Below are 24,291 nucleotides of genomic sequence, written 5' to 3'. Positions count from 1 at the left end.
AACGAATTGAACGTATCTATTCAAGCTGCTTGTGCTAAGGCTTGTTGAAGAACGCAATTATTTTCTTTGTCCTGGAAATCAAACCGACAACCTTGCAAGCCATAGCAAATAGCCATTCATAGCATCTGGCCATTCATGTTTCTAGGTTAATTGTTTAGATACAAAGCCACTGTTATTTCATGCTGCACACAAGTGAAATACAGTATAACAAGTAAAAAAAAGTATTTGACTGTTCATATCACCGGCATACACAGCTACAGTAAAGGTCCTGCATGTACTTTAAACTTGCCTCATTTGCCTCCACAATAACTATTCTTCTGGACATTACATTATTACATTACATTACGTGGCATTTAGCAGACGCTCTTATCCAGAGCGACGTACAACAAAGTGCAAATCAATCACAAGAACAAGTGCAAAAGTAGACCTGAGAGCACAGTACAGTTCCGAGTCCTAGTGTAAACATACAGAAATTCAGAACCCTTGAAGAGTACAATCAACATTCAAACTAGCATACCACTGTTGGCAGCTAGAATGGACAGGTCTTATGGGTCTTACACTGGCAATACATTAGATTGTGTCAGCATTCAGTGTGCACATTGAAAAAGAGCACTACTGAAGTCTGTGTGCATTCAGTCTTCTTACTTCATTGGTTACAGGGGACGGATTCTACAGTACAAGCAACAATCACGATTAAAAATAAAATTGAGTTATAACAAGATGGATAACATATTGAGAGTAAAAATCTGCATAATAGGAGCTTTTGTTCAGAAGCTAATCAGGACTGGCCTTTAACACGATGTTGCACTGTCTCCTCTTAAAACTGTTGATCTAAATATCTCACCTTTTACCTTATGCTATGTCACCAGTCACATTAACACTTTACCTGCTGTTGTCTCACCCACCACATTAACACTTTACCTGCTGTTCTATCACCCACCACATTAACACTTTACCTGCTGTTGTCTCACCCACCACATTAACACTTTACCTGCTGTTGTATCACCCATCACATTAGCACTTTACCTGCTGTTGTATCACCCAACACATTAACACTTTAGCTGCTGTTGTATCACCCAACACATTAACACTTTAGCTGCTGTTGTATCACCCAACACATTAACACTTTACCTGCTGTTGTCTCACCCACCACATTAACATTTTTCCTGCTGTTGTCTCACCCACCACATTAACACTTTACCTGCTGTTGTATCACCCAACACATTAACACTTTACCTGCTGTTGTATCACCCAACACATTAACACTTTAGCTGCTGTTGTCTCACCCACCACATTAACATTTTTCCTGCTGTTGTCTCAACACATATGTGGATTGTTTAATAAAATAGTGTCTGGATTAAATAATCTTCTGAAAACCTATATTGTACAATATGTTAAATAATCTCAAAAAAGGTTCTGCCATACACACAGTTGTCAGCAACTGCATTACCAGGGAAATGGCAACACAGTGCCCCCTCTGGTTAATTTTTATTGAAATTGTGTTATCTACATACAGAATAAAGGTTTTTTTATGCAAATGAGACTCAATGCAGGACATTATTGATGAGCCTGGAGCTCCTCAAACCTGGAGGTACTGGCACAGTATTTTGCCACATGATTTTGGAATCATCATATATCCATGATTCATAAAAATACACTGGACAAAAATGCTACATATTAGCTCTCTGAATTATTTTAAAGTCAACTAGACCTGGGTGTTTCTCTGTTTCAGGGTTGTTTATATTATCGCTAGCTCAGGGCGGTATCACACCATTGCACCCAACTGAGGTGATTTTAATCGAGCTTTAAAAAGACGCAGCGCATTCCATTCTCACAGCTGGATAATGAATGAATGAATGAATGAATGAATGTACAGTGAAACAGGTAAATTGAAGGGTACCTTTTTTTTCTTTCTTACATTACATGACATTATTGGCATTTTGGCAGATGCTCTTATCCAGAGCAACATACAGTTGATTAGGCTAAGCAGGAGACAATCCTCCCCTGGAGCAATGCAGGGTTAAGGGCCTTGCTCAAGAGCCCAACGGCTGTGTGGATCTTATTGTGGCTACACCGGGAATAGAACCACCGACCTTGCGTGTCCCAGTCATTTACCTTAACCACTACACTACAGGCCGCCCATTACACACATGGAGTGTACTTGAAAGTGTATCATGAATAATCCCTCACATATTTCATACGTTTTATTTAAGAGCAGTGCAAACAGGGGAAAATGTGCCTTTATTTGCATTGGATTTAACCGTGGTACTGATGGCTGTCATAGTCGCAAGGGGACGACATTGGTGTGCACAGACAACATTTAATTTCTTTTTAATTTGTTTTCTGCTTTAATTTTACTGTGCTCTTTCATTGTACAAATATTTAAACTCCAATCAACATATTACTTAAAAATAATTTCTTTTAATAGTCTAGTTCTATGAATTGAGAGAATTTCTCATTTGTTCCAAGAAGTATTGAGGAGGTTCATTTGCTGGTTATTCAACCAGTATTTTCTGTGGCTCAATGGTTCCTTGAAGTCATTGCCATTCCTGCACAATTATCAGTGTGCCAAATTAAAATTAATCCTGTGTAAAATGATAGGCATGTTTCCAAATAATTAAATTAAATTAGTGCTTATTCACCTTTAAAAAATCAGCATGAGTAAAACCAGGCTTCTGCTTTATATGTACATTCAACAATAACTTGACACCAAGGCCAAATTTTGCATTTTATGCAATCATTAAGCAAATTATGCTTAGGCAAGAGAGACGAGGCATAGCTTCAAGATAAACCTTGGTGGAGCCCTCATTTTAAAAACTTGCTTGGGCACGGCTGTGGGAATTTCATTTTCATCAATGCAATTGTGAAAATCAGTCGTTAATATGGTGGGGAGAGCAGCCACAGCTGTTTCATAAGGAGGACCAACTGAGCTCACTATTTTTCATAATGGATCTACCCTCAGTGTAATTTAAGAGTATTTATATGTTTCAAAGAGGAATCAAGTTTTGAATGTGAAGGTAAAATGTACTCCGAGCTTGATTGAACATTGAACATTTTACCGTTTAAATGTAACGTATTGAGACTTGCACTGCCTACAGCTCTGCCTACAGAGATGTATGCAATTCAAACATGCTAATTGGCTGCTCTAGTGTGGCTAATGAAGGCAGTAGGCCATATTTTTTGGAACTCTGTATGATTAAAACATGGAGCAAGAGCAAAGCCACTGTTGGATAAGGACATTTTTTGATCCTTTACCTTGCACATGATGACACTGACGTTACGGAGAGTGAAATAGGGAATGTTGCAGAAACGTTCAAGCAAATAACAAAGTGCCGAAGAGGTTGTTCTTACGCCCTCAACATTCTATAATGAAATTCAGAGGTATTCACAAAATGCTAATCAGAGCATTATTCAAGGTGCACATTCAAAACGTTCAATCTTTATGTATGCAGCACATGTGTTCAACAGCTACCTGTGCTATTCAGTAATCATCGCTAATTCTCCATTTTTAATGTTAATGCACATTCTTAACGCTTACTTTAATAGACTTTCAAAGTGACATCATTCCAGAGAAAGTCATGTCAAATTTGGTTCCTGGAGGATCCGCAATGCTAGGCAGCTTTTTCATTTTATTTATTCAAGCTAATTGGTCTAATTATGATAATAACCGTATACGGTACCGTTACACCTATGCTACAGTGCCGCTCAAATCACAGCACTAAGTACAGCACTTTTCATTTTAACTAGTCAAAAAGTTTGGGGCTGGAGTTTTGTATGCAAGCTGTGATTTATTAGTTTATTCAAAAAAATAAAAAAGAAGCAAGCAGCACAAAGCCTGGGTACTGTAAATGATTGGGGTCATTAAGCTGTAAATATCAGCGTCAGGAAGGAAAAACAGGAAGTGCATTGGCCCACAGGAGCGTCACACCCCTGAATCAGAGGTTCTGGATCTGAGTCAAATTTTGGATTTGTATTAGTTGCTATGTGCTTGGAAGCAGACCGAGATACAGAAGACAGCTAGGCATTTTAAGAAGCTTGTCTCCATAGCGACATCTCTCTCATTTCCCGGCTCTCTGCGGGACTTTCTCATGACCTAGACAGCTGTGGATCTGTGATCCCTAAATAGACATTTAGATCTGTATCAGAAGCAAGCATTATAGTGTCCCTGGTAGCCCAGTGCGACCCATTTAGGGAATCATTATAGCACAGAGCCCTTTGCCTCCCCTGGCCTCCCCTTTCTCTGCACTTGTATTCTCACTTATTGTGTGTGTGTGTGTGCACGTGCGTATTCTCAATTTGGCAGAAAATAATTCAATGTGTACCCCAAACATACAGTCCTTTGTGTTTTGCCGTGTGAAAAAACAGCACAGGTTGAGTTTAGAGTTTTTCCCTCTCAGTTCTGATTTGATCCCCCAGATAAGTTGGTAAAATACACTCTTCAGAGCAGTTCGGAGGCAGGGCTTTAATCTAATGTGCATTTTTTGTTTCTTCGTTTGCCTTTGCACAGTGGATCTGTTTCCTCCACCTACGCCCTGCTGGCAGTGAACATGGGGAGGTTAATGAGAGAGTAACGAGAGACAATTCAATAACTTTAAAATTCTTTTCCGAAACAGGCTAGAAAGATTTTCCACTTTGTGTCTGGTTATGCATTTCTGCTACATTCACAAGAGAATCATGCATTTAGTTTGTTAGGTAAAGATCTCCGCCCTGGTAAAATGTATTTTCCGATTCCCTATATACATTTTTTTTTGCCTGTCTACAAGTTATCTAATTATACGTTTTCATTACTTTTTGACCAAATATGTAGGTGCAAGTTTTTTAAAAATACATTATATATATTTTACAGGTACAAATTGTACAGGTACTCAAATGATTTCTTCCCAATATATTTGTTTTATTTATTCCGATAGGCCTGAGAGCAAAGTGATATTGAATTCAAATGTGTGTCTCTCACTCTGTCTTCATGCCAATATATAAAATATATTGCAGCTTTGCCACTATTTAGAATTTAACATGTGGTGTTATTTTTGTCAGTTGTCTGCCCATTGCTAGATCATTTTCATATCGTCCTGTATTATTCATCCCGAGTCTGTGCATGCTTGCGTGTGTGTGTCCTTGCATGCCTGTGTGTGCCTGCGTGATTGTGTGTGTCCTCGCATGCCTGTGTGTGCCTGCGTGATTGTGTGTGTCCTTGCATGCCTGTGTGTGCCTGCGTGATTGTATGTGTCCTTGCATGCCTGTGTGTGCCTGCGTGATTGTGTGTGTCCTCGCATGCCTGTGTGTGCCTGCGTGATTGTGTGTGTCCTTGCATGCCTGTGTGTGCCTGCGTGATTGTGTGTGTCCTTGCATGCCTGTGTGTGCCTGCGTGATTGTGTGTGTCCTCGCATGCCTGTGTGTGCCTGCGTGATTGTGTGTGTCCTTGCATGCCTGTGTGTGCCTGCGTGATTGTGTGTGTCCTTGCATGCCTGTGTGTGCCTGCGTGATTGTGTGTGTCCTTGCATGCCTGTGTGTGCCTGCGTGATTGTGTGTGTCCTCGCATGCCTGTGTGAGTGCCTGCCTGATTGTATGTGTGCCTGTATGATTGTGTGACTGCCTATGTGCGCAGTTGTGTGCTTCAGCCTGTTAAGATGTGAGATGTGATTGTTCCTATTTTTCCTCTTTGAATTTTATGCTACCAACTCATTTTGACTCTGCTGGGAGATACTCAGTTTAAATCTTACAGGTTTTAGTTTAATGTTGACATGCTCATCGAGTTAATTTGTCAAAGGATTTTTTGAAAATGCATAGATTATGTATGGTACCAGACTGGTCTGGTGGTAACTTCTTGCTTGTAATACACATCTTTTTGTGTGATGTTCCTTCTCCCTCCATGGCGCATTCTGACTCATCCCGTCAATCTGTGTCTGTGCATAATTATGATTGGCTGATGTCCATGAATACTGTATAAATTATGATACCCACATACTTTTTTTTTCTTTTTTTTTATACCTCAAAATGAAGTTTCCTATTAAAATGCATTGAAGAAATAAACAAAATAAAAAATAAGTTCTGTTAAAAGTTTAAAGGATGTTTTGCTAGCTAGCTACATTTTATCATAGTATGGAAATAGGCAGTGCTTTACCTTGCTCAATAATTTATCCATCCCCATGAGTCTTAGCTTGGAGTTTTAGCAGGATAACGCATACAGAGAATCAAAACACTGACGACCACAGGAGAGATGCACTGTTTCTGTCTCTGTGAAACCTGTTTCTCTGTCTGTGTGACCAATGGGACCAGACATCACCCTTAGCTAGCAGCAGTGCACGCAAGTCCGTCACTTTTTTAAATGTAATTTGATCTGATCTTGAATCAGACTGTCAGGAAGGATGCATTAGCATATAAAATGCATGAGCAGAGTGTCTCTGCTGCTCAGATGTCACTGCTAACTTTAATGGAAAATAATTTGTAAAAAAGTTGGAAAATTGGAAAACAGCAGTGATTACGTGGAGTGGAGTGGATTGTGAGTCACGGAACCATACGTTATCAGCACAGTTCCTTTGTCTCCCTGTGTTCATATTGTTTAAATGCAGTTGTAGTTAAGTGTAGTTAAATCTGTTTGCTTTTTGTTGACATTTCCTCTCTACCTTCAATAACTTGCAGTTAAATTTTTTATTATAGACATTATATATTTAGGCATCTGGAGTATGTGTGTTAACTAAACAAGTTTGTGAGAGTCAAGCAGAAGAATTTATTGAATGTGGTTCAAGGTCACGCCTATTTTATACATTTTGGTTTCAAAATGTAAGAAATAAGAAAACAATCAGATACATACAGTAGGACAAGCAATATGTTTATCAAAATAAACAGATTGGAACACCATAAAGTAGAGATAAATACCGCTGTGGCCCAACAGCACGCAACAAAAAAGCCACCCTGCCCACTGGCCACCGACCAACGTCTGCTTCAAAAGCATTGTCAAACAAAATGGCACCTCTTCTTTCTGGCTCGAGAGTTCACCTTAAAAGAAGAGCTCTGGGAAGAGACTGCCTCCATCTGCACTCGGATATGTAGCATGCCAAGATAAAAGAAAGTGTTTGTGTGATCTTCCTAACCAGTTCCTAACACTGGAGATGCATGTGAATATTCATGTATCACTTCTTTTCATTGGAATTTAGCCTACTCTTTTCTCTGTCAGCCATTACTTCCTCTTACCCTTCCAAATATAGTTGTCCTACAAATAATATCCTATTTTTGTATCCTTGTGAATGTACCAACAGTGCACTGCATCCAGAATAGAGCCCATGTCGACATGGAAGAAGGGACTAATACCATAAGAATTCCTGGTGAGGTTTCAGAATACATCTAGTCTAGTCTCAGACAGGACATTGAACATTTTTGAGCAATACAAGAAAGCCATTCGGAAAGCACGACTGAGCCCATTTCCAGTGCAGTTTGACCACCAACAGAGAGGGTCTGTGGAGATATGTTGTCTTTCAGATGTGATACTGAGTGCAATTTGTTTGATATTATATCTTCATCGAAATGACGGAGACTGATCACTGAGTCATGAGGCACTGATAAAGGAGAAAAATCATGATGCTTGTGTGTGACAGTAACCAATCATTATTTTATGACTCACCCCTGAGAGTCTAATAATACATTAGATCTTATCACAGCCCTGAAGACACAAAGTAAAGTAATTTAAATAATAAATATGAAGACCTGTTGTCTCTGTACTGTGATTGGACAGACCAGTAACATGATTGAAAGATGTTCCACACAGTAAGTCCACTGTATAAGTCCCCCTGATCCCAACGTGAACATGTTCATGGCCACAATCTGTAAGAGAACATTTCTTTGACAGTCTGTCACCTCCATGCTTGGTATTTCAAATCAGGTTGATGTATCCCCCCCTGCCTGAGACAGTCTAGCATTTCTTATGCCATGGTGCTTATATTTCACATTTCTGCACCTGCTTTGCGTGATGGTTGCAGTAGTCTCTGTGACAACAGGTGGTCTGATGGTCAGTGACACAGGGTGTGGCAGACACGGGGAGTTCATCAAGAGTTCATTCAGACCATTGTTGATGGTTGGGAAATACCTTCATCAAATAATTATTGTAAACACTGGGGCCCTTTTAGTAAAAATCCTGCAGTACGAACAAATCTCTTACAGGAAGGTATATGAAAGGTGTCCTGAGCACGCACATGTAGCATGTAGCATGTAGTATGTTTTTTGGATCTCACTCCAAAGGACAGTGTTGTGCATGCTGTGAGTTTCAAGCACACATGTGAAGTGTGTAACGTGTTTCCCCATCCATTGTGACAGGGGTGAGCAACCCCAGTCTCTCAACATTAGACATAGTGTTGCTTTTTGCTTTTTGCTCCATCAGAACCGCTACCTATATCACTTGATTGATTATTTGGTTTAATAACCATCGGAGACCATGTTCTGGAGGTGTGCAGTTTCACCATTCAGACCCAAACTCAATAATTAATTTACTTGGGACAAAAACCAAGAATGGTGGACCTCAAACCCAAATTCATGCAGTGGTTCTGTATAGGTTTGGTGTGAATGCCCTGAGAGTGGGCTATCCTTCTGGGAATTACAGTTATTATGCCTGTTTGTGCCCATTGCCGTGACAACCACCGTGTTTCATATGTATCTGCACATCAACACATGGCAAACTTGTGTCATACGCCTGTCTGTTCGGCTGGTCACATACTCTCTGACCTGTCCCATTGTGGAAAGTCTGTGAAGGTCAGTGTTATTTACTCTCTCAGTCCTCCTTCCTGCCAAGCTCTTTACTTATTTATTTATTTATTTATTTTCTGTCAAGCTCACTCACACAGATTTTAAGCATATTGCTGTCAGCAGCCGATTTGCTAATTAAGAAACAATTGTATTGTTCATAATGTATTCTCCCAGACTGTATATTAGATACTGACTGTGGATAGACTAGGATTGCAAATGGTCAGTGTCCTTGGGTGTTTAATTGAAGAATGTATCTACGCAGCTGGAGACTAGCTTCAGGGTTATGGATAATCTGTGAAGGGGACACAGTAGCTGCTTTCACACCTGGAACATGGAACATTGCCATATTAACTTTCTTGTCAATCCAGCAGCTTCTGTTGTTTACACAAGCAAGGCAATTTTGGTCTTTAACTGGGTCAGTAGCTTTTGTACATGAGGACGTCTTGTTAGTAAGGTAGGCTATCTTGTATTTGTACATGCTCAGTTGACTTTCTCTCTTTTTCATACTATTAAGGAACAGAATAGCTTGATGGATGTCTTGGCGAAAGAATTTGAGCATTTCATATGGTAATGTTATGGCTTGGTTCACAGTCATATTGTCGAAACCAAAAATGAAATGCCAAATGTTACTATGTCTTCAGCTGGCACATAACATGAGCATGCTCTTAATACTTTAACCTGCCTAATGTTGCTATGAATTGCTGCATGCCTATTCAGAGCCAGATAGGTGCCAATACACGGCACTGTGTGTCAGATGCGGACCCCGAATAGCGTGGTCATTGTTAACACAGTGAAAACCCTTTTACCCTGTGCAGTGAATGGGCCTAATTTCCGCTCATCGAGGAGACTAATTATGAGAGGAAAGCAGGCACAAGGTTATTTTTCAATTTCTATATTTTTTTTATTACTACATGAAAAGGTATGTGTAATTTTCCGTGAAATGATCAATCACTAATGTTCAGTTCTGACAGTTTGCAAATTGCTACTTTTAAACCTCTCTGTGTGAAATTAGCTGGAGACCTATGACATTCTCAGGCTTGCAGAATGGAAAAGCCATTTTTAACTGGAGCTAATGGAATAAAATAATGGGAATACCGAAGTTAAAGACCCTATCCAGGGGAAGCTTTATGTTCTTCGTTGCAGAATGGGAACAGGTGTTTGGGCGCGCAGACTCTGAGTACTCTGGTTGATAAAGTTGTTAAGTTGGTGTGATTTTCTCTGAATGTAGTGTACTTAAGCAGTAAATGAAGTCAGGCAGTGCAAGTGATTGACGTGCATCCGCTAGCTTCTAACAGTTTTTCCATTTTGACTCGAATGGCTGCTTAGCCGTGGAGTGATACTTGAAATAGATCTGTAAACAAGCATTACAACTCACAGCAGTGGTATATAGAAATTGTATCGCTGTTATGGACCAGTCAGGTTGTGAGATTTGTCCTTCCTGTTTTATCATTTTATATACATATTTCTGGGGTTTTGCTCAGTTTATTTGCACGCAGACTTTTGAGGAAGTAAACCATATGTTTTCAGAGGCCCCACAGAGAGGAAGAGGTAGAGTCATCTTTGGGTACAATCACAGTCCAATAGTTCATAGAGAAGAGGTACAGTCATATTTGGGTCCAATCACAGTCCAATAGTTCATAGAGAAGAGGTACAGTCATATTTGGGTCCAATCACAGTCCGGTAGTTCATAGAGAAGAGGTAGAGTCATATTTGGGTCCAATCACAGTCCTGTAGTTCATAGAGGAAGAGGTAGAGTCACCATTAGGGTTGCAGGATATATCATATATTTATTGTCATCGAGATATGAACATCACAAAAGACCGCTTGAACTGCAATGAATAGCATTTAGTTAAATTAATGTTCTGTTAAATTGATTGACTGTTCTTGTGCAATTTGTTAAATAAAAGCATGCGGGAAATATATTTTTTATTCTAGGCTATTCATTGGCTGGGGTCTATGTTAGCAGAAAGACATTAGAACTGGACCAATGAGTTGCAATCCTATTTGGTCCACTTCAATATTTGTTTATTTATCGCAAGTCATATCATCATTGCAATATTCAACAATGTTATCACGTATTGCATATTTTACTCATATCGTGCAAACCCTAGCAGTCGTCTAACAGCACTGGGGATATGTTGTGCAGTCTGCTGTATGTTCTGGAAACATATTTTCAGGACACAGTAGTTTCGGCCATATCCACACTCAGAAAAACCCTATAAATATGTATATAATCAATTCTACATTTTGAGAAACATTTTGCCTACTTAACGACTTTCTCATGCAGTGTACTCAATTTACATATGCAATAGTAGGCAAGTAAGCGGTTTCAGACATGACCTGGGTGTATAGTGCAAAGTATGTGCTTAAAACCTCAGGCCACATTACTAGGGACCATTTATTCATTTATTAATTAGTACAGAGTAGAATTCACAACTACTGTAAATGGATGTAACGGTACAAAGAGCATCTTTTACAATCACTTGAAGTCAAAAGGAACTGCGATGACAGGATATTACCATCTTGCCATTTCAGATACCAATATATAGAATATCATTTTAGGACTAAGACATTTAAGAATAATGTTACTTGTGGCTCTTTTTGAATGTGAAACTGCTGTTTACTCTAGTGAAGTAGGTTCAATAAGTGTCAAGTTTGAAAAGCAGTTCTACGCAGGTGTTCTTTTACAGTGAGAGAGCTCTGTAAGTATAAAGCTTTCAAGGAATGTTTTTCCCTTTTGTCAAGAGATGAAAGGACTTGAGCAATGTTTGATCACTGCTTTTGTTTTGTTGTCTTTTATTATTCTGGAACTTATTTGAAAAGTCTATGGTGTTGTAGGAGTGGGGATCAGAGAGTAATATTTTAAGATTTGATTTAGCAGCTTTGATAATCAGGCTTCATGAAGGCTAAGTATTGTTTACTTTTTAACTTTTTTATTTTTTTCATAACAAAAGGCCCTGGATAATTAGGAGCTTTGTTTCCTTGTAGCAGTGTTCAATCATGCTCTTATCTCACGCTGCCCCTCTGATCTGAACTGGCACCAGTGTTCGCACTTATACAGTTTTCACACCAAATTGATTGAAATTAATGCCCGCAAGCAGGTATTTTTATGGTTTGGAGACAGGGCAGCCTGTAGCGTAGTGGTTAAGGTAAATGACTGGGACATGCAAGGTCGGTGGCTCTAATCCCGGTGTAGGCGCATGCCAATAATGTAATGCAATGGTGACTGAAACCAGAAAAAGCCTGAGACACACATACACGCACACACACACTCACACACACACACACAGGTTCAGTGTGAAGTGACCTAAAATGTTTTGAGGCTGCTCAGAATTTCCGTCTGGAGCGTGTTGAGAAAGGAGTTTACTTTGGCACCCGATTACCCTGAATGGAATATTTTAGCCAGGTACTTCCTCATTTTGTGTATTATATTGACTCGTCCGAGTGAACAGTACTGTTGTGGACTGCAGGCCTGGTGCTACCTTCCCCTCAAACTGCCATCCTGGCATGACATATCCTGAAGAAGATGATTCAGCTGAATCAATAAAGCCTGGCCATAGCCTTCTAATTGCAGTATGTTTTAAACCATACTAACTTTGTCTTATTTTCCTGTACAAAAGCTGGCCAGATGAATGGCTTTGCCTGCAGTCTAATGCTAATGAGGAAAGGTAATTGAGGAGAGTGGCCGAGGTCAGTTGGGTTTATTGTTCTGCGAGCTGGTGCAGGACAGAGCAGGACGTGGTCATAATCACAGACTCTCCCACACGGGGCTCCCTTCTGCAGCTCCTTGTCGAGCCACTCAGAAACGCACCACATCCCAGGGATGAAAAGAATTTGCAGCTGAAATCTTTCGGTTCTTTGATTAATCTAGCACTCTCTTCATCACATTATTCATATTAGACCCCGGTTAACGAGACATGTCCACGGAGACCCTGGCCAGATCCATTTTGGCTCCATGTGGGAAGTCTGGAAATGAAGACGCAATTAACAACTTAGCTCCCTGCATATTTGTCTCCCTGCTAAACGGGCATTGCCCTACTTCCACCTTAATCTGTCTTTTTGCTGTTATTCTTTTTTTCCTCCAAGTTTAAAAAAATAATAATAAATCATTAAATAGGATTAAATCTTGGAATATTTAACCTCTCTCAAAAAAGGCAGGCTGGCTGACTGACTGATGTTATTTGCTAATCTTAATCTTAAATCTCAATTTAATCCATTTTCAATTCTTAACCCTTTTGTGCCGATACCAAATGTACCCTAGTGTCCCTACTGGCTAAATTGTGCATCGATGCAAATCCTAAAATATTCTGATATTTTACTCCCAATCAACTGTTTTGACTCATGGAACTCACTTTAGCATCATTGATAATTCATACTAATAATTAATAATTACAATATTTTCATCAGTATAGGGTTTGAGGGGGCCAGAATCCTAGCCAAAACCTTTTCCGAAAAAGTATGAAATGCTTTTTGTCCAATATAAAGCATATAACATTGCTCCTTATGATGGTTTAATATTGGCTTTATTTTTGGTCGTGAAAGAATATTTTCATTAACTCCCAGATAGACGCAATTGTCCAATGTGTCATGCTAGCTGCAGATGAGCTTTGGCAGAGGATGCTTGTTTAATAGACTAACTACAGGTAAATGACAATGGTGACACTTAACATGGGCACATAATCATCCTTGTGAGATTTAGATGTCCCTAGACTTTACTGTTCAGTTGGACCCTAACTACCAATGTTTGATAAGGTGACCCTGACCCTGACTTAATACAGAGACAAGCTTCCTGTGCCACAGCTAGCGCTTACAATGGGCTTTGAAGAGAAGGTAAAAATCATCTGGCTCCCACAAAAATGATGAATTCTTGTTTAATGCTTTAGGGTAGGGCACTGACTCGCACAATTTAGCTTCAAGCTGTATTATTCCTTTATCATTGAACATCCAATATTCCAATATTATGAAGCAGGCCTTCCTCAGAGATAGTGTACCTAATACTTTATCATAAACTAGTTATGTCGTGATGAATTGGTATATTATGCACATAAATGTCAGTCCCTCTTCATAATAAGTGGCCATAAAGAAACCCAGTGTGTTCCAGCCGTATGTCCTTACAGGAGCATTTTTATGGATATTCTTTGTGCAGCCTTAATAAAGTGCTTTCTACAGTTTTAACGAAAACAATTTTAAAAGGAAATTAAGCATTTTCATTTCCCAGTTCACAGTTAAATCTTCCTCAGCCTACAGTTTTAACCAAATGTGTTGTTGCACAGTTTGGATGCACTAAAATAATTTTACCTGCTTCTGTGTCCAAAGACGTGGGGTGACGTAGTGGTTCCTGTGACGTTAAAAAAATGTTTTAAAATTGCTCTCAGAGATTGGAGCGAGTACAACTGGCGCACTTCACCGGAGAAATGGAAAAGGGAAAGGGATTGGGATTAATCTTGTCAACCCTAAGCCTCTTTCTCTTCTGAATAACATTATGCTTCATGTTCATTGTCGTGCCATTTGATTGGAAGCATTATGATTCTCAATCTGTTGAGGAATATATTTTATGGCTTGCTCCCATCCTGGGAATAAGCTGGTAATTCGGAGCCAGGTATTCAGCCCGGCACTCTGCATGTTTTTTTATTTGTATCTGTTCTAATGACCTTCTGTGTGTGTTGCTACAGCATACAGATTACCTGATTGTGCATGAGTGTGTGTGGGCATGCCATTGTGTGTGTGTGTGTGTGTGTGTGTGTGTGTGTGTGTGTGTGTGTGTGTGTGTGTGTGTGTGTGTGTGTGTGTGTGTGTGTGTGTGTGTGTGTGTGTGTGTGTGTGTGTGTGTGTGCGTGCGTGCGTGCGCACATCTGTGTGTGCATGTGTGCTTTTTTTGTGTAGCTTTTTTTATCATGTGTTATTTTTTGGGTTTTGAGAAAATGTGGGTTTCATGTTCATTATTTTTTCTGCAATTGTAGACTTTAGTTTTTTCAGCCTGTCTTTTTGTGTTCTGTACATTTTTTTTTATGTACTGGATGTGTCCTGTCACATTAGCCATGGTGAAGCCCAAAGCCAGCCAAGCGTTCATTTATTTATTTATTAAATTATTTCACTCTTTTTTTTCCTTTTAAAAAAAAAAATGAAACTCATTTAAATGCATGCTCATTTTCTGCTTAACTTAACAAACACTAAGGCCCAAATCCTTAACTGGGTCCGAAAGCTGAAGTACATTCGACTGGCCTGGAGGTCATTAAGAGTGGAGGCGTGTGTCACAGCAGCACTTAAAGCTGGGAACATTCCAGAAGCTTCCTGGAGGAGGAGCCATGCGGGAGCTGTCTGTCACTGACATGAATAATCAGATATTACAGCACTGCAATGTGCGGATGACATTTACAATCCAGTGTTTTATATACAGTTGAAGCTCTGAGATGCACATCACTGATTGGTAAATCGAAATGGGCTATAAAAGCAGAAGCAGCAGACACAGTAATATCTTGGCACTGTTGGCACAGGGGCATATCTTGGCACTATTGCTAAGCAATCCAGCAATAAATCATCATTTTATTGTGCAAGATAAGAGGATAGCACACAAGCCATGTATCTTCCTAGGGAATACAGCGATTGTATAAAAGGACCTGTAGTTGCTTCAAGCTTTTTGCAAATTATTGGCTCGCTAGCCCTTTGCTCCAAATTGGCATTTTTTTTGTCCTTAGAAGTCTCATGTGGTTTTTGAGATCAGCATCTGTGTCGATATACTCTATTTTTTATCTTTTGTTTACTCAGGTGAATCCTGTTTGAATGTAATTTCCAAGGGAGCCTCAGCAAATATAAACTGTGTAAACCATAAATATAAACAATAAACCGACTGAACTCTGTAGTAAGTTGTAAAGTGGTTCAACGCAGTACTGTACACTCACATATACAGTATGAAATGTATTCCTGGTTCTGCCGTTCTGAATGTCACACATAGCTCAGAAGCTGTCCCCATGCTGTAGGCTCAGTGGGTGGCTTCCTCCCTGGGAGCTGGTGGTGTGCAGATCGCCCATGTTGCTCCTGTGTAGCTGCTTGTTTGTTATATTTTCAGGGGTTGCATTTTATCGACCCCCCTCCCTCTGAGGTCCGGAGGATTTAGTCTCCATCGATTTTGCATCAGGCGTGTATTTTATCCTCAGACGCACCAAACCTCTCACATCGTGTGTGCGCTCCTTCTGTTTTCACAGGCTATATTGCTTCTGAAAGGGAGACACTTTATTCCATTTGTGAAAGCACCCTCCTCAGCCCTTGTTCCTGTTCCAGCTGAACGAGGTCCCGTTTCTATTTAAACAACTGTGCGTAGAGCTACAGGGCCATCTCCAGTCTCTGAAAAGGTAGAACAAACAAAATCCCCATGGAACCTACAGTAAGCGTCTTTGGTGTACAATTTTCATGTTTATTTTCATGTGCTTACTGTAATATGTCATTGAGGAAATTGCTCAAAGTGGCTCTCCAGAATTCCCCACTTAAAACACATAATGCACATGGCATTCAATTTTCATAAACCACAGTAAATTGACATCCTGTTCGAACACTGATTTAATGGATTTGCTTGTGGTAATTGCATTGAGTAAAACTTCATTCTCTCATAGCCCTTGACAGAAATGTACTGCCCTACATTGACCTAAGGAGTTCTTGCTGTGGTGTGGTGGGTTCAACAATGCAGAAAGATTTTCAATACAGAATGTAATAGCAACACAACATATCATTTAGTTCAGAATTCTATCACAGACAACTGTTGGGGGCGGCTTGGATTTCTAAAGAGTCTTTGAAAATGAAGCCACGAAACATTAATTTGCCAGAAAATGCCAGCCAAATGAATCTGACACAGTCGTGAAGCGCATAATCGATTTCTTCAAGTCCTGATCATGAACCTGTTCAATAGTGTGAATTAATTTTCACTGGATTTGTACAAACATGCCTTTATCATTCACTGAAGGCCAGCAACCAGAATATCCTCTCCACGGAAGAGAAAATGAAATGTTGTCAGGAGAAAACACTGATGGAACTGATAGAAGGAAAAAATAAATAAATCCCGTGAAATTGGTGGGCCCTTACGGGAACGTCTGGGATAGAGGCATTTTCCGACAGGGCGTGGCCAAAGGAGGGTGGATGGGAAAGATTGTGGTGCCGCGCTGTCTCTGTGTAATGTATTCGGGAGACTGTGGAGAGGCAATCAGCTGCCCCTTACACATTCATACCTGTCAATCTTTCCTGGTCCTTAACGGCTCTGAGCTTGAACACAGGGACACGGGAGGGAATTGTGCCAGGAAAGCTTTGCGGATGTTGATGTGCCGAATGTTTCTTTTTGGCCTCCATCGTTCTCCTCTCTAATGGGTTCTGAAACTGCTCCCAGAGGGCTTTGAGACCAGGCTGGTACACATAGACCCTAACAACCACAAAGATAATCTCTATCACCATTGTCCTGTCCACACCCAGGATAGGTGTACTGTACCACTCGCATGAAAAATGACAGCCTCGTACCAGGGCTGCAGTCAAGAACGCCTTAGACAAGTGCAAGACCAGGAGCGGTCCAGATGAAGTCAAGACCGAGTCTAAAGCAGGGTTAAGACCGAGACAGAATGGCAATGACATTATGAGAGCACAAAGGGCATGCTCGTCTGTGAATGCTGTTTATAGATAGTAAAACTAAGAAATGCTATTACAATGATAATATTAAAAAACTCAACTGGCCTTGGCCAAGACCAACTGCTGAGACCAAGAAAAGTCTTGGCTCATACTGCCTGCACCAGACCTCTGTCTCACTGTTGACTCTTACCCCTGTGAGGCCGGAGGCGGGCCAGTGATGAACTGTTGTTGGCGTCTCAGCAGCGATTAATCCCTTTACACGGTCCTCAAAGGGGGCAGTGGGTCGCAAGGGGGTTTGCGAAGAAGACTCAAAACTGTTTTTGTGAGCAGATGCTGATGCATTTCGAAGGCCTAATGCCAAATAGTAAAAATGGAGTACAATATTTTATTTATTCTATTTATTTATGGATTTGTTTTTTCTGAAGCAAGTGATATCTGACTTGTGTGGTCATCATTTGAACAGTACCTCTACCATGGTGGAGTTCATGAAGCTGAACACTTAGGTCCCCACAAGTGATTAAGGTTTGTGTGTGATCGTGTTGAGTGGTGTGGGTACATGAGTCTCTCATGGGAGCCCATCGGTGTTTGTGTGTGAAGGAACTCGTTACGCTGGTCTCATCACTGGCTTGTATTTCACTCCAGAAAATGGATGTGTGTGTGTGTGTGTGTGTGTGTGTGTGTGTGTGTGTGTGTGTGGAGAAGGCTCTAAATCACTGCCAGGAGACCCCAGTGCTCTGAATCAATACACAGTTAGTTCATTCCACAGAGTAATCCACAAGACATTCTCTCAGTGGAGAGACAGATGCACTGGTGGCCTTGATCTGAACAGTGTTATCAACAGTGTGGCAACTTCACTTGAGTGTACTTAAAGCACCATGAATTGCCCTTTTTTTCTTCTTGTGTGTTGTTATTTATTGTGCTGCGCTGTGAATGTGGAAATTAATTCTCAATTTTCCAGCAAAACTCTTTTCATACAATGTTCTTAAATTACTACAGTGCCAGATAAAAAATGATTTAATTGGCTGTCATAAAATGTTCTGTTTGATGGTCAAAGATATCTGTTCAATGTTCAGACGTGCCCCAAATGGGAGAGCTGAATGAAAGTGTCGGAGATGTTTCAGTCCAAGACGGTGCTAAACTCTTGCTGCTTTGTCACCATTTGATTTTGATTTTTTATCTATATATATATATATATATATATATATATATATATTTAATTAGTAATTTCATTACGTTGAGATTTGGGCACTTGCACTTTGCCAGAGAAAAGATTTATTTGCACTTTAATAATTTGATATTTGAAAGGAATTGAAGAGTGCGACAGTGCTGGTGGAGGTGTTGTCAGTTCCCTCCCCTGGTTCCAGCAGCGAGCAGAGCGTGTGCCTCGCTTCATTTCCTGTTTTCTGCTTGATCCGCAGGGAATCCGGACAAGGAGAACGATCACCGGAGGTCTCGCACACAGACGGAAATGGTCGACACGTCTGCCACCAGAAGCTCAGCTGATGAGAGCCCCATGACCTTGACTGTGCTCTGCGTGTTCGCAGTAGTGTGGTGGTAACTGCGTTCTGGATGCTTCTGTACACCGCAGAATGCACGGAAGGTGCCAGAAGCATGGCTGCCAAGGCACGGGAGCCCTTGGCGCAAAGTGCCTAATCTGAACCATCTCCTCCGCATGAAAGCAGAGGAAAATCGGAAATCTCACTCTCACTCTCAAACTTCTGCTACCTTGGTTTTTGGGTTAAATTTCAAATGCGTTATTGGCGAGAAATGCAAACCATTATAAACTGCCAAAGCATAAAAATGTGTTTATTTCATAAGCAAGATAGAGATAATATAAAATATACTTCTCTCTCTTTCTCTCTCCATTTAGGCATGCATTTCCCCTCAGATTTTTTTCTGTGCTGTTGACAATACAAGTGTTAAAACAATCTAATCTCACTGCCATGGAATGCTCATTTTCCTGAAAAAATGTAAACCATTTAAATATATAATTAATTTAATTCTCTTACATTATATATCTGTGTAAGATAAAAACGTAGGAGAGAAATACAATAAATATAATATACTGTCTGCCAGCTTTACTGCTTACAGGAGAGCTATATAGGTTATGGCATTTATTTTCCATTACTCGGGGATCCCATAGACATCAATGCCAATTTTAAAATATCTTATTATTTCTGTTCTGTTTGCATTTGTGTTGATGCTCAGTGTGAATTGTAAATTGAATGGCAGGATGTGTTTATTTTCAGTGTTAATGTTTTCTGTTGATGGGAGAGAAGGTCAAAGAGGCACGTCGCTCTGTTTATGGAGCCGCCTCCTCTGTTGCCATGGAGACGCGCCCATCCCTGGACATCAGGCTGCTGTCTAAAGCTAACTTCAGTGTGTCCTTCACCTGAAACTTTCCTCATGTTTTGGGTCAGTGAATAAATGTTCCCTTTCCCTGGCTCCAGAGACATACCAGCTTGTTTCCGGGGGTCTGTTTGCTGTCCTCCATTGCTGTGTTTTGCAAATACTGGGAATATTTTCGTACCTGGATACTGGTCTGTGATTGGTCCTTTCTTCTATTCTTCTTTAAGGAACCATTTTGTTTATTGGCACACCAGCTAGCTGACCCAAAAGAACAAACCGTTACAATACTAAAATTAAGTGTAGCTACAAGGCAGCATTCGTTTTAAATGAGTGCGCCCTATTCAGCCAGTCTCATTGCTTATGTTCATACTGTATACATTATTGGCATTTAGTATAGTATGCTTTGTCCAATACTGTACAATAGCTGATCAATGTGAGTACCTTGACCAACAACTTGGAGACCTGTTTCTTTTGGAGAGAAGGCTGCCAGAGTCATTGTTCTGGCTCTTTTATGACCATGTGTCCATGGAGGCCCAGAGGAAACAATGGCTTGACCATTTTTTGAGAGCCCCCCCCCCCCCCCAGCATATACCCCATGGATGCACAATTGCAGCAGTATTTTTTGAGGGCCCATGTCCCATGTCCCCACACCCCTGATGGGTATAGTATTGTGCAGGCTGCCTTAAGTATACCCACTTTAGCTCAATGCTGGGATTCTGTTTTTCTGGCAAAGTGTTGTTGTAGAATGTAACACAGGGTAAACACAACTGACCAACAGTATCTTTTTATTCTGATGTGCTCAGCATAAGTACTGTTCTGTCTCAACTGTCAATATTTTAGGGTGGATTGATTTTCTGGCTACAGTAACATCAAAAGATTTTGTCCAGTTACCATGAAGTTAGTATTCTGATTTGTGTGCAGTGACACAAATTCTCAGTTCAGAGTTGACAAGGTTGTTGACGTTTTTCTTTTTGATGTCGATTGAATTCGAATAAACAGATGGGTTGTACTCTAAAATTGTTCCTAGTGAATTGCAAATCTTACTATACAGTTGCAGAAACTGAATAATTAACAGCAGTGTTGGGCTCTGTTGGATTTTTTGGAGTACTAAGATTTAGTTGGGGCAGCCTGTAGCGTAGTGGTTAAGGTACATGACTGGGACCCACAAGGTCGGTGGTTGGATCACCAGTGTAGCCACAAAAAGATCTGCACAGCCGTTGGGCCCTTAACCCTGCATTGCTTCAGGGCAGGATTGTCTCCTGCTTAGTCTAATCAACTGTACGTGGCTCTGGATAAGTGCGTCTGCCAAATGCATTAATGTAATGTAATGTAGCTTTTTACACTCATCACTGGTGTTCTTTAGTGGCATAGTGAACACAAATGCACATCACAAGATGACTTCCACATGATGTTTATTTTTTCTGAAATAATTTTCGCTAACATACAGTGAAAATTCGAAGCCATTCCGCCGACTGTAGCAGTAAGAGTTGAGATTAATTTAATTAATGCTAATGGAGGTTTGATTGTCTCTTAATCAGGCGCTTATCTTGCAGACACGGCTGTCATTTTTAGTTACATTTTTCGCCGCCGTAATATGAATTCACTGTTCTACTGGAAACGGATGTTTCCCGCTCTGCGGTCTTTGACTGGAACATCACAGGGAACGGTGTCATTGTTTGAATAGTTAAGTTCATGCCCTCGTATGCGGTTCTACTTTTTGAAGAACTAATGGGACAGATACAGCATGTACATAAAAGATGGAGTGGTTTAAAATGCCTCTTCAAGCGTTTTTCAGAGAGAAGGCCCAAGAGAACAGGAATCCCTTAGCAGTGGCAGCACAGAACAGCATTTTCGTAATCATTTATGTATTTTTACATGACTCCTGTAAAAAAAAAAAAAAAAAAAACATAAATTGTCCTTGCAATTTGTACGTTCGTATCATGCTTAACTAGCCTATGTTAAGATAATCGCAGAGTCAGTGCAATGATATCATGTTGGATGATGATAATAATAATAATAAAGATAGGGAATCATTAATAATACTGCTTTTCACGTATCACAAAGCCTTTTACAGTAAAGTGCATGGGAGTAAAGATAGGATGACACTCTGGATTAGGCCGTATTTGGTGTGGATTATACAAATGCACAAACTAGTGAATATCGTGTATGGATAGGTTTCATTTGGCACAGCAAGTAGCTAGTAATTCCACTCCTGCTGTAATTTAGCTGTAGCTGTTGAATTTCCTGTGGTGCTGAAAGGCATAATGAGGCTTCTTCAATGTGAAGTGCTGGTAGATTAACTAAGGAAAGTGCCCAGCACCCAGACACACACAAATGCAGTATATAGTGTTAGGTGTGTATTTTATATTTATTTGGGTTAAGTCTCTGGTGTTAGATGACTGTGTCTCTCCCTTTTTCTCATTTTCTCTCACTCATTCTTTCACTCTCACTTCTCTTTTGCTGGTGCCTCTCTCTCTCTACTGTCTCAGGTACACATCATTGCCCATGCATCTTATTTCTTCCAGAAACCATCCAAAGAGGGGGTCAGCTCTCTACACACCGACAGATCATATAGGGGATCATCATGGAGTGAGATACATTGAAAAGTAATACATAACAACAAGCTGTTAGCTGTCTGCTTCCCTGTAGCAACTTGGTGTGGACCTTGTCCAGGTGGTTGAGGTTAGCTCTTTGTGCTGGTGTGTAGCAGAGCTGAGTTTTCTCTATTTGACCCAGAAGCCTTTCCAGGACCAATCCCAGAACAGTTCTATTTTCACACCAAAGTGTGCTGAACTGTGAAAAACAAGGCACAGTTTAATCAGATGTTTTCACATTGGATACAAGTGACCATTTACAAGTGGTAATTCTTTAACTGTTAAAATTGGTGGGGATTTGGATCTGTTTTTTAGACATTCAAGTCAGCTGCTAGTAAATGTTATTTGCATCCATGTGGTCAGATTACATGGTTCCAGGTATCATTCTGGAACCATCTTTGAAAAATGCTTTGTGGTTTTCCTGCCCTACAGCAACATTTTTTTATTTTTTTATTTTTATATACTGTCATTTTTATTTCTATTATTTAAAAAAGTGGTAATATATGTGTATCAACGGCATTATAAAAGCTGAAGGTGAACAACAATTTTTGTGGGTTTCATGTTTATGTTCAGTGCATTCTTCAGGAGGATAACGCAGTGACAAAAGTTCCAAAACATCATTTTCCCATTCTTTTTTTAGACTGCATATATTTGCACATGTTGTTTAATTTACCTGTATGGTACCTAATTTTTTTCAATTTGAAAAAAGTGTATATGAAACTAATATAATTTCTTTTTCATTCATAATTTATTCACTGGTTATGGTATTTGTTCATTTTTCACTTCTGTTAACTTGTTTATTCTAAAAGCAATTTTAATAAACAGTTATTACATAGCTACAATGTCTTGATTGCTTTTCCCTGTGCTTTTTTTTAATGAGAATTTTTACACAACCAGGTGCTGTACAGTATATAGTGGCATTAGGCTTCTAGACTGTTATAATAACAGTGTTACTTTTATAGTGTCATAGTTTTTTCTTGTGCTCATCCTATTGGCTCAGTTAAACATGCCTTTTCAGATGCAGCGGGAACATAGTGTGGAACAGCTGTCATATTGCAGTTGTTCTTGGATGTGACATACCTCATCCTTGTGAGATGCTTGATCAGGCTGCAAGACTACTACCAGTGCTTACTGCTGTACTTAGTGCAAGACTTCTACTAGTGACAGGCTCTACAGGTATGATGACCTTGCTAGGATATCACCCTCGTGTTGGATAGAAACAGTCTGTTGGGGTTCAAATGAGATGATATTTAAAATGTGTCGGCACAGGTGTTTATTTTTACAGTCTGTGTTTCCACCTGATTAACACGGCAGCCTGACAGCCATGGTTGGCAAACAATTTATTATGTAGTGACATTGGAAAGTGACGCAAAGCCAAGCTCACATTTCCGTTGCGGCTGATATTGCTTTAGGCCTGGTTTTACGTAGGTGTCATTAAATGCAGTGGTAACTTTTGCTCATTTTCTACTCATCCGCATTAGACTGCTCAAGATGTGACAAAGGGATGATTATATATACACGGCATATATATATATACAGTAAGTAATGAGTCAGACAGTATAACGACAATGTTACAGCAGTAGGGCCCAGTGCCCCTGCTCCATGGCACGCCTGCGCCTTTTACGGTCCTGCTCTGTTCTTCATTAGTCTGGGTGTGAGCGATGCTGAGGGATGGGGCAGAGTGACCTTTCACAGCAAGTAGGTGTCCTGGCTGTTCCCCTTCACACTGGCTGTCAGAATCACACCTCTCTGCACCCCCCCTTCACGCTGTCTTGTTTTCTTCTTCTCATTAGCTTCTAGTAACTAATTCAGGCGCACATCTCTTTGTCGTATCTCGTACAGCATAAGGAGATTGAGCATTGCAGATGTTAATGAGAAATGTGGGTGGGGTGGAGGGTTTACTCTTGACTCAACTCGCTGTGCGGAATGGATGGCTGGTTGCGTTGAACAGATGCTTCGGTAATTAAATCCTGTTTACAGATAGGATGTCCACACTGAGGATGTTTTTGAC

At 40.2% G+C, this 24,291-nt stretch overlaps 1 protein-coding gene across 4 annotated transcripts in view; it reads left to right on the top strand.

Annotated features, from left to right (window-relative positions):
- Positions 1-23,122, top strand: part of gpc5a (glypican 5a) — a 180,775-nt gene extending 157,653 nt beyond the window's left edge. For 3 of the 4 annotated variants that reach the window (XM_061227165.1, XM_061227166.1, XM_061227164.1), the window contains one exon: positions 18,756-23,122. In XM_061227165.1, coding sequence (XP_061083149.1) covers positions 18,756-18,895 — 140 coding nt within the window. In that variant the 3' untranslated portion in view covers positions 18,896-23,122. The remainder of the gene's footprint in view (positions 1-18,755) is intronic. The other variant, XR_009705923.1, reaches the window with a different exon arrangement.
- The last annotated feature ends 1,169 nt before the right edge of the window (positions 23,123-24,291 follow it).

This window comes from Conger conger, chromosome 17, assembly GCF_963514075.1.
Source record: "Conger conger chromosome 17, fConCon1.1, whole genome shotgun sequence".
Taxonomy (NCBI): Eukaryota; Metazoa; Chordata; class Actinopteri; order Anguilliformes; family Congridae; genus Conger; species Conger conger.
The sequence above is the reverse complement of the archived record's forward strand: the minus strand, read 5'-3'. Positions and strand labels throughout refer to the sequence as shown.